At 34.5% G+C, this 13,050-nt stretch overlaps 1 protein-coding gene across 3 annotated transcripts in view; it reads left to right on the forward strand.

Moving 5' to 3' along the window:
- Nucleotides 1-1,404: 1,404 nt before the first annotated feature.
- The window catches only part of LOC150103403 (pancreatic triacylglycerol lipase-like), a 28,939-nt gene continuing 17,293 nt past the window's right edge, over nt 1,405-13,050 (forward strand). For 2 of the 3 annotated variants that reach the window (XR_016548854.1, XM_090398283.1), the window contains exons 1-4: nt 1,405-1,734; nt 7,716-7,957; nt 10,625-10,771; nt 10,957-11,068. Coding sequence is in view for 2 of the 3 variants with exons in the window: in XM_090398283.1 (XP_090254409.1) it covers nt 1,572-1,734; nt 7,716-7,957; nt 10,625-10,771; nt 10,957-11,068 (664 nt within the window). In the remaining variant the exon portion in view is untranslated. The remainder of the gene's footprint in view (nt 1,735-7,715; nt 7,958-10,624; nt 10,772-10,956; nt 11,069-13,050) is intronic. The other variant, XM_090398284.1, reaches the window with a different exon arrangement.

A 13,050-nucleotide genomic window follows, 5' to 3' on the forward strand; every position in this document is an offset into this window, starting at 1 on the left:
TTAAATATATTAATTATTATTCCTTTTAATAATTTTTATTGTTACTAATTCTTAGTTATCAATCAAATTGTTTCTACTTGAATTGCAAATCATTTAAATGAAGAAATCTCTATACCTACTACAAAGTTTTAAAATGTAGGAAAAAATGATTACTTACTTGTTTTTCATGAATTTTCAGTTTAATTTGGTGTTTTTTTTTTTCATTGTGGGACTTCCGATCTACTTTATGCATAAACTTGTATTCAGAACACTTTTCCCCAGATACCACGCACGCACGCACACACACACACATACGGGCAATAGTAGGAATTCCCTCTGCCTCAAATAATGCATCATAAGGGCTTGATGGCTTTTTTTTTTTTTTTAATTATATACAGCAAACGTGAGCAAGCTAATTGAGATAGCCGCAGGACAAAATAACTATTCCTGCAATCAGCAGTGCAAATAGGACATATAATCACGCACGGCAGTCGCATTTAGAATCGATAAAAACTAGAATCCAGTAATACGGTGCTATTCACAACTACTCAAGGAAATTTTATTTGAAAATTAAATTGTTTTCCTTAATTCCGAACAAAATTAATTTCAACTATTCCTGAAATTTTTGTTGAAGTGGAGTTAAAAGATATTATAAAGAGAGTTAGTTTCAGAAGGTTGATCAAGTAGAGACCAAAAATATAAAGTTATAGCAAACTGTACACAAAAGTACATACTTGGAAACATTTACTATACGGCATTTGCAGCTTTACAATTTTTTCAGAATATTATTATATGAAACTATATCGTAGTTTTATTTGTGATCTATTATATATAAGTATATTGCACATATATTAATAAATATCTAATTTTAATTATTTATTACATCAAATAAATTTTTAAATTTTACTATTAACTTATAACAATATACCTATTTTAATTTTTTATCAACTTAGTATATATAAAGCTTCTCTTGAAAATTAAAACTTAGTATGGTGGCCGTGATAAGAGTTGCTCCACTGTAATCATGCTTGTCATATGATTACATTAGATAGTCGACTAAAATGGTGAAAAACCAAATATAAATATAAATATATTGTTTGTTAATAGTGGTAGTGGTCAAGTTTTTGAAGAATCGAATTGTTAATTAATAATGTACACCAGAATTTAGAGAAATACAGTTAGGATTTAAACGTAGTCAAGCTCGCAATAAGAATATGAATGGCAAAAAATAATGTTCCTGTGTTAACAGTTTGATTATACACAACGGGTTGGACATTCGCCCATGCTTGTCATAAGTTTTCTGTACATCCAATAGCAGTGCATTATTCAAATAAATAGGGCACGCCTAACTTTTAAGGAAACGCTCCTTATACTGATGTTTCGAAACATTTCTGTCTTATGTCAGCAGTAGACACGCACAATCATGGTTGGTTTTGGAAGACGTTCGGAATTAGCTTGAAGGTTGGTACTCGAGGAAATCATGTTGAGGTACTGCACATTAGGTAATGTCATGCGATGTGGCCGTCGAGATAACTGTTTCATACAATATTCGGTAACTATCTGCTAATTAGCCACAATCTATTTCTAAAAGAATGATTCATCTTTTAAACTGGCTTCAACTAGTGGAAGTCTTGGTGATGGTCATGATTGCTCACCAAATAGCTTTAGATGGATATTGCGGCAAAACGTTTTTGCCGCTCTGTGGTGCAGGCACGATTTTCTCACTGTGTGACTCGCCGATACCATTTGTATCAGGTAAGTAATAAAAATTGGTTTTATAGTATATTAGATTTTCGTGTTTTTGGAGTATTTTGTGTGTCTTTATAACATATTTTATTGGGGCTGTCGCAGCTAGAGGGATTCGTAGTGTGTAGTGTTCGTGAAAGCTCCGGATAAGATAAGTATTATTTTCAGTTATCGTTGATAAATTTATTTAATATTGCGTAGTTTTGTTTGCCTTGCGTCTCTTAGTGCATCTTTTTGTGTGTTTTTGGTGTGTTATAATTTGATAAAATACGTTGCAAGTAAGTATGGCACCAGTACGAAGGGAAATGGGGGCCAGTAATGATGGTTCGCCATCTTTATCAAAGAATGGTAGTATAAAAGAGATGATTCAGTGTACTAGCTGCAAAATTTACGCTTTGCGGAGTGTGGTTAGATGATGATAATAAAGGAGTGAATGTGTGTAGAAAATGTAGGGAGAATGAGAAATTGAAGAGTATTTCGGATCGTGAGTGTGATATTTTGTCAAACTTCAGAATGAAGAAAATAGGGATATGACAAGAAACGGCGAGGTTGTACCAGAGAATTGTGAGAGTGTGAATGTAGAAAGTGTGAATGATAGTATTAATGGTTTTACTGAGAATAAAAAAGATGAGATAGACGCAATGAGTGAGATCGCGTTGTTGAATGGTGTGATACAAAGGGCAAAACAGCAGCTAGAGCGTATGAGCAAAAGTCGACTGAATGAACCAGCCAATAATAAAAAGTATGACAGGAAAAATAGACGTATGAGTGTGAACATCAACAAAATGAAGGATAGAGTGCTGTATGGAGACCCGTTAGTACGAGGTGTGATAGTAGAGGATTTGACAAAATCGTACCAACCTTGTGCGACCATAAAGGATGTAACTGAGTATATTAGAGAGCAAAAGGAAAGGGTGAAAGAAATGATTGTTGTGGCAGGTACGAATGATTTGAAAGGAGACAAAACGAAAATGATAGAGGACCTGAATGAATTGTTTGAGGTAGCAAAAGAAAAGAGTGAGAGAGTTAGAATGATTAGTCTTTTGCCACGGTATGACAGTGAAATGTTTAAAAGGAGGGCCATAATTGCGAATGACTTTATGCGTGGGTTATGTATGACGAGTGGTGTGAAATTTGTGGACGTGTGGAGTGAGTTTGATGGGCGAAAGGATCTATATAAGATGGATGGCTTGCATTTGAATGGTTACGGTGTAAGAAGACTTGAGAAAGTGTTGCTGAATGTGGTGGATGTGCAAATTCAGGGAAACTAGATTTATTAAGGGGGGGGAGTAGCTATACAGTCCTTAGGGAGGCAGTTGAATGTAAGAATGAATATAATATGCCCTAGCAAATAAGGACAACAAATCAGAGTGGGATAGTTAATATAAGGAATCAAGGTAGGGTTGGGGCTAATGGGGGTCTTAAATTCATGTACACTAATGCTAGGAGTATTAGGAACAAGAAGGAAGAGTTTTTGGCCATGGTTGGCACTTCCAAACCTCAGGTTATTGGTATTAGTGAAACATGGATGACTGTAGATGATATAGCTAGTAGGATTGAATGTGATGGGTATAGTGTGTTCAGGAATCACAGGGAGTATAAAATGGGGGGAGGAGTATTGTTGATGATAGCTGATGAGCTGCAGCCAAGGAGAATAAATGTTGAATTGCAGGATAGAGAAAAGAGCACATTTGAGGCCATTTGGTGTGAGATTGTGGCTAGCAGAACTAAATATACAATTGGGTGCTGCTATAGACCAGGTGATGGAAAAGATGGTGCTGACAGTATGCACAAGCAAATAGAAGAAATGAGTGAAAGGAGGGTGATTATTATGGGAGATTTCAACTATGATCGCATTGATTGGAGTGAGAAGAGGCCACACGGGAGGAAGGAATTGGATTTTATGCGGTTATTAAGGGATAACAATCTGCGACAGCATGTAATGGAAAATACTAGGGGTCAGAGAGTGCTTGACCTAGTAATTACATCTGAGGATTTGGCTGTAACAAATATGACCACATTGCCACCAATCGGTGAGAGTGATCATAGGGTCTTGACTTGGGAGGTGGCTAAAGGTGTAGAATTTTTAATTAAGACAGGGTACATGTGGAATTATCGGGCTGGAAAGTATGACAAGCTTAGGAGTTTGATTGGTTCAGTGTCATGGCATGTACAACTGCAAGGACGAGAAGTCGATAGTGCATGGGAGGTAGTTAAGAAGTGTTTGCATGAAGCAATGGCTGACTGTATACCAAGAGTCCGAATAATAAATCAACTAGGGGTTAAATGGATGAATAACACCATTAAGGTTGAGCTGCAAAAATAGAAACAACTATGGAGGGAATTTAAGGAGAAAGGTGACCGGCAGGCACACGAACGGTATACAGCGCAGGCCAGAAGGGTAGCGAGTTTGGTAAGAAAAGCAAAAAAGGATTACGAAAGAACATTAGTTATGCAGGTGAAAGAGAATCCTAAACAGTTTTTTAGATATGTAGCAAGTAAAAGGAAAAATGTACATGGCAGAATGATTTTAAAGAATGCCGATGGTAGGGAGGTAACTGAATCAGTTGATATAGTTGAGTTACTGAGTGAGCACTTTGCAAGAATATATCATCCAGCTGGTGACATTGCAGAAACGAATGTACCAGTAGATTATATGGGAATTGTGGTGAATGAAGTGGAGGTGAGTAGTCTATTGCATAACCTCAATGTTATTACATCTGTGGGATTGGATGGTATACCAGCTCGTGTTGTACGAGAAGCAACTAAAGAATTGTCAGTACCCTTGACCATTTTGTTTAATTTGATTCTCGGGTCTGGGTTAGTCCCAAGGGGGTGGAAAGAGGGGAAAATAGTTCCACTGCATAAAGGTGGTTCCAAGACTGCTGTTGTAAATTACCGACCGATTAGAATATCAGGAATCATTGTCAAGGTCTTAGAGAAATTAGTCAAGAAAAGAATACAGGATTGGATAGATGAAAATGGGATACTGTATGGGCGACAACATGGTTTTGTGAAGGGTAGATCATGCCTCAGTAACTTGCTCACGTTTTATAACACAGTGACGGCTGAACTGGATAGGGGTAATGGGGCTACCGTAATACTACTGGACCTTGCCAAGGCTTTTGATAGGATACCACATAGAACCCTAATCAGTAAACTGGAGCAGATGGGGATAGATATAGGGTTGGTGAGATGGATAGGAGGGTGGTTGAAGGAGAGATACCAGAGAGTGGTTTATTCAGGAGTGGAGTCTAAAAGACGGCTTGTGACTAGTGGAGTGCTACAGGGCTCTGTTCTTGGACCACTGCTTTTCAATTTGTTCATCAATGATATAAGAAAGGATTTGAGAGGAAGTGTTCACTTGTTTGCTGATGATGCAAAGTTGGGTAGAGCAATTATGAGTGCATAGGATGTCAAAATTTTACAGGATGATTTGGATCGTTTGGAGGACTGGGCTAGGAAATATGGATGTCAATTTAATGTGCCAAAGTGTAAGGTTATGCACTTTGGGGTGAAAAGAATAGCAGCAGTATATCGCATTGGTGGAAACGTACTTCAAGAGATTGATGAGGCCAGGGATTTGGGAGTGTTGGTGGAGAGCGAATTGAAGTTTAGGGGGCACATTGCAAAAGTGACTAAAACAGCTCACCAAATCACTTGGCTTCTGAAAAATACTTTAACACGCAGAGACAAACAAGTTGTTGTTTCTCTGTATCGAGCCTTGATAAGACCCCATCTGGACTACTGTGCACGGTTATGGGCACCACGGTTTCTTCGTGATGGGGAGGGAGTGGAGAGGATCCAGAGACGAATGACCAAGATGATAGCAGGTCTGTGGAATGAACCTTATGAGAATAGGTTAAAGATTTGTGGGTTGCAGAAATTGGTCGATAGGCGAAGGAGGGGTGATATGATTGAGACATTCAAATTACTGAAGGGTTTCTATAAGATTGATCCAGAAGATATTTTTGAAAATATGACTGGCGGTGGGAGGACTAGGGGCCATGCATGGAAGCTGGGCAAGAGCGTGGTTGACAAGGGTGTTAGAGCTAGGTCTTTTACTTGGAGAGTGGTGAATGAGTGGAATAAACTTCCAGAGTCTGTTGTGGGTGCTACGACCGTGAATGAGTTCAAGGCAAGGTATGATAGATACTGTGTGAATGTCGAATAGTTGTTCTTGACATGATGTTAGGGCCTCCCTCGATGAGCCTGTCGACTCCTTGGAGTTGCCCGGAACAATAATAATAATAATAATAATAATATTTCTTATAACCTGCATTGCAAACAGACGGTTTGCATATGTCCAATTTTCTTGTATTTAAATAGTCATATATAGAAACTCTTAGATTTTATCTCGTAAATTTTCAGATTTCATATTATTACTATTGATCATATATTCGTACAGCTAGTTCAGGTTTGCATCAATCAATAACTGCTTGTTTTAATCTTTGAATATCAAAACAAAAAAAAAGTTGATGAATCTTCTTATATATTTCTCTCTTCTGTGCTTACGCTGGACTAGAATTATGGTGCATTCTTTTTGTGCCTCCAAAACAAATGAGTATGGCATTCAATATTGAATTTTTTATTATAACACACAATTTCCAGATACGTTTGTTTGGTACTTATTTATTTTTCTAATTATTAATTATTTTATGATTTTGTTAAATGCAATACAGAAATATATTACAAATATCACATCTCCATCTTCAGAATGGCTGTAAATTTCAGAATGTACGTTCTATGTATACGTACTATGCTCTGGAGGATACTTTAACATTGCTGTATTAAAAATACGTTAAAATATATCATATTGGCAATGTGAACAAACTAAGTACGGTTTTATTTAAAACGAACAATAATAATAATATAAAGTAATTAAGTTGCATCTTAACTGATAAAAGTTTTCTCTTTTGAGCATTTAAGTTCTCTCATTTTCCTCTTTAACCTTACAACTTTCCTTACACAGGAAGGAATAAGAGTCAACCTACTTCTAAACTAAATATCATAATTTAGTTGTCAACTCTTCAGGCACCGATGCTTCTCTTGATTACAGTTATAAAAAATGTCGAATGGCATGCATCACTCTTACATGCATTTAGTATTATGTCACTTTACTATCAAGACAATGAGAAAAAAGTAACAAGAAAATAGGCAGGATGGCAAAGTGAACAGAAAAATTTATCGCATACCTGATTAAAACGTTACACATCATTAGTAAAGCATATTTAACACCATCAAGTGTTCGTCGTATCAATCACTGATTTCCTACATGGTGAGATCTTCTATCTTTACGCAATAAAAGTCAGTGAAGTTTGTCTAATTAACTTTCTTGACTAATCACTCACAATTAATATCCTAGTTTAGTTATCACTAAACTAGGATATTGACGATTTCTTTCTCACTAGAACAGTTACTCACTCAGTGGCTTTTGTTCTTTTGAAAGAACATTAATTTTGTTAAGTTAGTTCAACAGACTAATATTAGAACATCAAGACATATTCGTTTAAAATTATGATAGCAATATTAAAGCGTTATTTGAAACTAAAGTAGTTTTAAAAAGTATTTTTATTCTATATTTATTCAGTACTATTATTACCTGTACAGGTGATCCGCAGGATTAAAATATCTTTCATTATTTAATTAATAAATTATCTAAATCTCATGTACTAAGCACATGCAGTGAACAGCATCTAAAAGATGCTACACTTCGCCACCTGCTGGTAGCAAAGTGTGTAATCCCTTAAAACGTAAAAATTTAATTAATAATGCACAATTGCTTTTTAATAATACGAATCATTACAAATAAACTTCAGTATGTTTACCATTGAAGATAATAATAATAATAATAATAATAATAATAATAATAATAATAATAATAATAATAATAATAATAATAATATATTTTTAAATCAAATAGTACATAATAATAAAAATGGAAAACAAATCCCTTAAAAAAAAAACACGCATTTCTTTTTGTTTCGCAGGACCACCGCCGGAATATCCACCATACGGTTATTTTAGCTCTGGCCCTTGTCCCATTAAGAAATTTTATCCATGCGCAATACAAGATTTAGGAATTTACGTTGTGGCATTTGTTAGTGGCAAGTCTGGTTATCGAGTGTTAGATGTTGAGAAGCGATTCACTTTCAGAAACCTTCCCCGCAAAGAAACGTACATTCTCATACATGGCTGGCAAGTGAGACTTACTGGCGACGCAAAATTAAAGGTAATTAATAAAATTAGTTTTTAACAAATACCGGTTTTGTAATAGATCCAAAGAACCTACTTCAAATCAATTCGTTCTTTACAACTTCTTTACACTGTTCACTGTTCTTTACTATTCTTGTATACAACCAAATTTTTATAGTCAAACTTGCCGAAAAGATTTTTTTAAAGATTATTTTAGTTTAGAGTGAACTGTAGATGGGATTTTATCCTGTGTATAGGATAACCTTTTTATGTGTTATTTTATAGTTTAGAAATACAATCTAATTTTATGTATGCAGTAAATCACATTTTATAAGTAGCCATATTTTAATACTGTAAGTGCTCTTTTATTTTATTTATTTTTTATAATTCTATTATATAATTTTTATATTTTTATAATTCTCTGAAATTTATTTCTATAATTTGTATTAATTAAAACTTTTTAATTTATTCATGTGTAAAATTAATACACCAATTTAAAATAATTATAATAAGTAAATTAGTAAACTTAAGACAAGTGTTAAAAATTATGTGAGAAAGGTCCTTTTCAGGACTTCCAGGGTAACAAATGGCAATGCTGTAGCCAATGAAGTTTTAACTGAGGCTCGGCTATTGCCGTTACCCAGCCATGACTAGAGCTTTTTAGCTCAATAACACTCCATCCACACAGATTATCTTCATTCAGATGACGGGATAAAGAGTCACGGACTCAGTCCATCGCCCAGTTCTTTTAAGAACTTAAAAATTATGTATGTGAGGATTGCAACATTCTACATTCTATATTCCTTTTTAGGACTTCCAGGTTAGCAGATGGCAATACTATAGCAAATGAAGTTTTAACTGAGGCTCGCCTATTGCCGTTACTAAGCCATGACTAGAGCTATTAGCTCAATAACATCCCATCCACACAGATTTTCTTCATTCAGATGACGGGATAAAGAGTCAAGGACTCAGTCCATCATCCAGTTCTTTTTAGAACTATTTTTAGAAAAATTATGTATCAACTTCATCGAGATACAAATATTTCTTTTCTACTTTAGCATATTAATCTGCATCATATGTATTGTAGTCACTTGTCAATAGACGAGTGACTGTACAATAGGAAGTACAAAACATAATTTGTGTAAACTAAGCCTGTAACTAAATTATTCTAAAATGTGCTTTGGATTTGCATCCTCACTTATGTCTATACGGATAGTAGTATTCTGAAAAAGATTTGAGGCAATGATATCGGTGTGAAACTTAAGCTCACGTATTTTAGGGTAGAGTTTACATCAAAACGCCTGTTTATAGACAATCATTCTTGAAAGATGGTCTTTTACAGTAAATTGTCATCTTTACACATTCAACTTATCGTTAAATTTATTACAATATTTTGATTATTAGTAGTCATTGTGTGTGTGTGTGTGTGTGTGTGTGTGTGTGTGTGTGTGTGTGTGTGTGTGTGTGTGTGTGTGTGTGTGTGTGTGTGTGTGTGTGTGTGTGTGTGTGTGTGTGTGTGTGTGTGTCGCTTTGCATAGCGTCCAGCATAGTAATTTAGGTTAAATCAATGAAGTAAATGTTCGGATTTTTTTTTCAATTATCATTCATATTTGAAACTCTTTTGGTGCAGGTAGTTTAAAGCTAGCAAAACATCCGTAGCTAATGTTAATCCGATACTCAGTGCTTTATGAACACCGCATGACGGGTTATAAAACCTGATATAGTCTTATATTTAGAAAGTTGATTCTCTGATGAAAAGCTATCCTACAGAAGTTTGCTAGAGCTGGGATTAATTTAATTACGTCTTGCTGATAACCAAACCTTTTCATCTTTAAAAGAAAAATAATTGGCGGCTTTAGTTGGCTCGTTAAAAGATAGCAGATAGCCAGAATGTTTTTAAGGTTTATGAGAGCCAGCCATTTTGAAATATCAAAGATCCTTGTTCTTTATGAAAGGAGCCATGGCTAGCTCCTTTCATAAAGAACAAGGAACATTGATATTTTTGAGTGATTTTTGTTCTCCTCAAATTGCAGGAGATGCAAGAGATTTCTGATAGGCCCACAACCGCCAGGAGCCATATTTGTATGTGACCCAGAAAGAAATAAAAATGAAATCAAGATCAATGAGTGGGATAGTCTTGAAAACTATTAAAATTAATATGTTTTATGTAAATTTCTATTTCAACATTCGTTCAAATCTCCTTATATCGATTGTGGAGATGGGTAAAGGAAAAACAGACTTTTACCTGTAGAAAATTTTATTACTCTTCAATTTGCTAACTGGCAAAGAGTTTAGTAAAGTGTACTGACATCTTACGATAGATGACCCATAGAGACGTTTTCCTGCAGTGTAATAAACGACTTTCTTTCTCCATAATCTTCTTCTCAAGGAAATCTTGCATTTTCTACAGCCGCTGATAACCGTTTTAATCCTGCAGCACACTTCTCAGTGTGATTTCTTATCTTATATCAATCGGTCAAGAAGATGCAAATTATAACGGTTGTCAGGGGCAGCAGGTAATTGTTCCAAAACTATGAATACGTGTGATTATTTCTTTGGCGTCAAAACATTTAGTATGACACATGCGTGATATAAAATGTATATCTTTTCCTCATATATTAAAGCTAATAAAATAAACAATAACTTTTTTTTTCATTCTTTGAAATGCTCTTCTTCCTCAAAAATCACTTCATTGTATTTTTAGGAACTGAAAGACGAACTTTTAATTGCTAGAGATTGCATTGTGATTTTATTCTATTGGGTATATGGAAGTAATGCCTGTTACGAACAAGCAGTGGCAAACACAGAATTAATTGGAGCAATCGCAGGAAAATTGGTGAACCGATTACACGTAAGCAAGTTTCAGTTCCAAGGATTCTTGGAGAGCTAGTTTACTTTATTTTAAAAATATATCTATAATACAATATTTGAATTGGTGTCTTAAGATTATTATTATTATACTTGAGAAAAGAATAATTATAATACAGAAACAGTGAAAAAATAATTTTATTCTTAAATGTTTTTATTTATTTTTAGGAAGAATCAGGAATTTCATATCAACATATCAATATATTTGGTCACAGCATAGGGGCTCATATAGGTGGAGAGGCAGCACTGCGGGCAAATGGAAAAATAAACACTTTAACAGGTAATCATCATCAAGTGGTAACATAGCGTAACGTAACCAATCCGAATAAACCAATAATAAGCAGAAACAGCCGCGATTTTCTGAAAAATAAATAATGAAGGTACAGTTGCTTTGATATAAACTTAAATTCCGTAATGAAAATATTTCAAAGAAAAAAATAAAATAAATGAATCATCTAACACCCTTTTTCATTCCTAACAGGAATAGCTGATACGATTTGAAGGATAGATGGCGTGCTATTCACCTGTTTGTGTATTCTGTGTTTGATTTTGCGAAGTAGTGAAAATCTCCAGTTCTTCATGGAGAAAAAAATCCTACTTCATGTAGTGACCATTTATAGATTCAATTTAACGCTTAGTGAAGCTTTTTTTGTTTGCTGTTGCGTTTCAGATGATTTCAATGATCAATTAACTATAGAATAGGCTCAAAAAGTTTAGAAAAAGTTCATTTAGTCAGTGATTACAGTCGAGCTTTAATTGATCTTAGAAGAAGACCAATAAGAGTTATATTTAGAATTCTCAAATTTTACCACGAGACCATTATATTTTAATCATTTTTATTATTATTAAACATGTAATTTAGTAATTTAAAATAAAAGCGAATTTATTGAAGAAAAAAAAGAATAAAAACATATCAGATACTTTAACAAAAAAAAAAAAAAATCGAATGACGTATTTGGTTGCTGGAAATATTTTGCATCAAGTATTCTATGAATTCAATAACATAAGCTTTAAAAAATAAATGAATAAATCCTGATCCTGATTTACGCTCACGTAGATCCACACTTCACTGTTTCAGGTGTTTAAACCGAAAGTCCAGCATTTTCTTACGTCTGTGTTCAAGGAACCGATTTGCCTGTTTTTAGGAACGAAAAACCTGAGTTTTCTGGGTGAAAAAACCCTCCATAGGAAACCGGTTAACTCGCCGTTTGATTGAAAATACCCGATAAAAGATTCCTTACGTCGTATACGGGACTCGAACTTAGGTCTTCCCAGCCACAGGGCTACTGCGCTAAGTGGGCTCTATAAATGAATAAATAAATAAACAAAATATAGTTGACAATCGGATATATTACCAAGCCGGAAGTTACTAAGATAATTTGAAAATTAATTAATTTTTAAGCTTAAAGATTTTTCACAAACATCATGTATAATACCGCTTATTGAAAGAAAAAAAAATACAGACGACAATGAATCATTATTTTCTGAAAATAAAAATAAAACATACAGACTAAAACTTTTTAAGTTAACACTTACAATGTATGGAGCATGTTTCAACCCAAGAAAGCTCATTCCTTAATCGCACTGAAGTGTGCTTGAGCTGAAGCAAACCGTAGAAACTTAAGTAGCTCATTTAGAAATAACAATTGCAATGAAATATTATAATTCATCAAAACAAAAACCTCACAAAAATAAAAAAATCACCGTAATAAAACATAATTGATAAATAAACCCAAAAAGTAAATAACTTATATGAAATAAGAACGCTGTCATTCGTAATAGTCTACCATCCCCTGGGGAGGATAAATGAGATTTTGCATAAGTAAAATGTTAATAATTAAATATTTAATTTTAATACACATTAAAGTAACGCAGATAAGTTTTTGGAACGTAACACTTTCCACAAATAATTTATAGATTTATAAATAGGATTCTAAGAGTTCTAAAAAGAACTGGGCGATGGACTGAGTCCTTGACTCTTCATCCCGTCATCTGAATGAAGAAAAATCTCTGTGGATTGGGTGTTATTGAGCTAAAAGCTCTAGCCATGGCTGAGTAACGGCATTAGCCGTGCCTCAGTTAAAACTTCATTGGCTACAGCATTGCCATCCGCTACCCTGGAAGTCCTAAAAAGGATTGGCTTAAAGGGGCAAAGCAAGAATGCTTTTCATATTCCCCATTATCTGTAGAGGACAGTGTAGGGATAAAGTGTTATCGCGCTATTAAAGCTCTGATCATGGCAGGAGGGTAACAGCAATAGCC

This window comes from Typopeltis vanoorti, chromosome 9 (genome assembly GCF_054136105.1).
Source record: "Typopeltis vanoorti isolate ZY-2024b chromosome 9, IOZ_Tvanoo_1.0, whole genome shotgun sequence".
NCBI classification, from domain to species: Eukaryota; Metazoa; Arthropoda; class Arachnida; order Uropygi; family Thelyphonidae; genus Typopeltis; species Typopeltis vanoorti.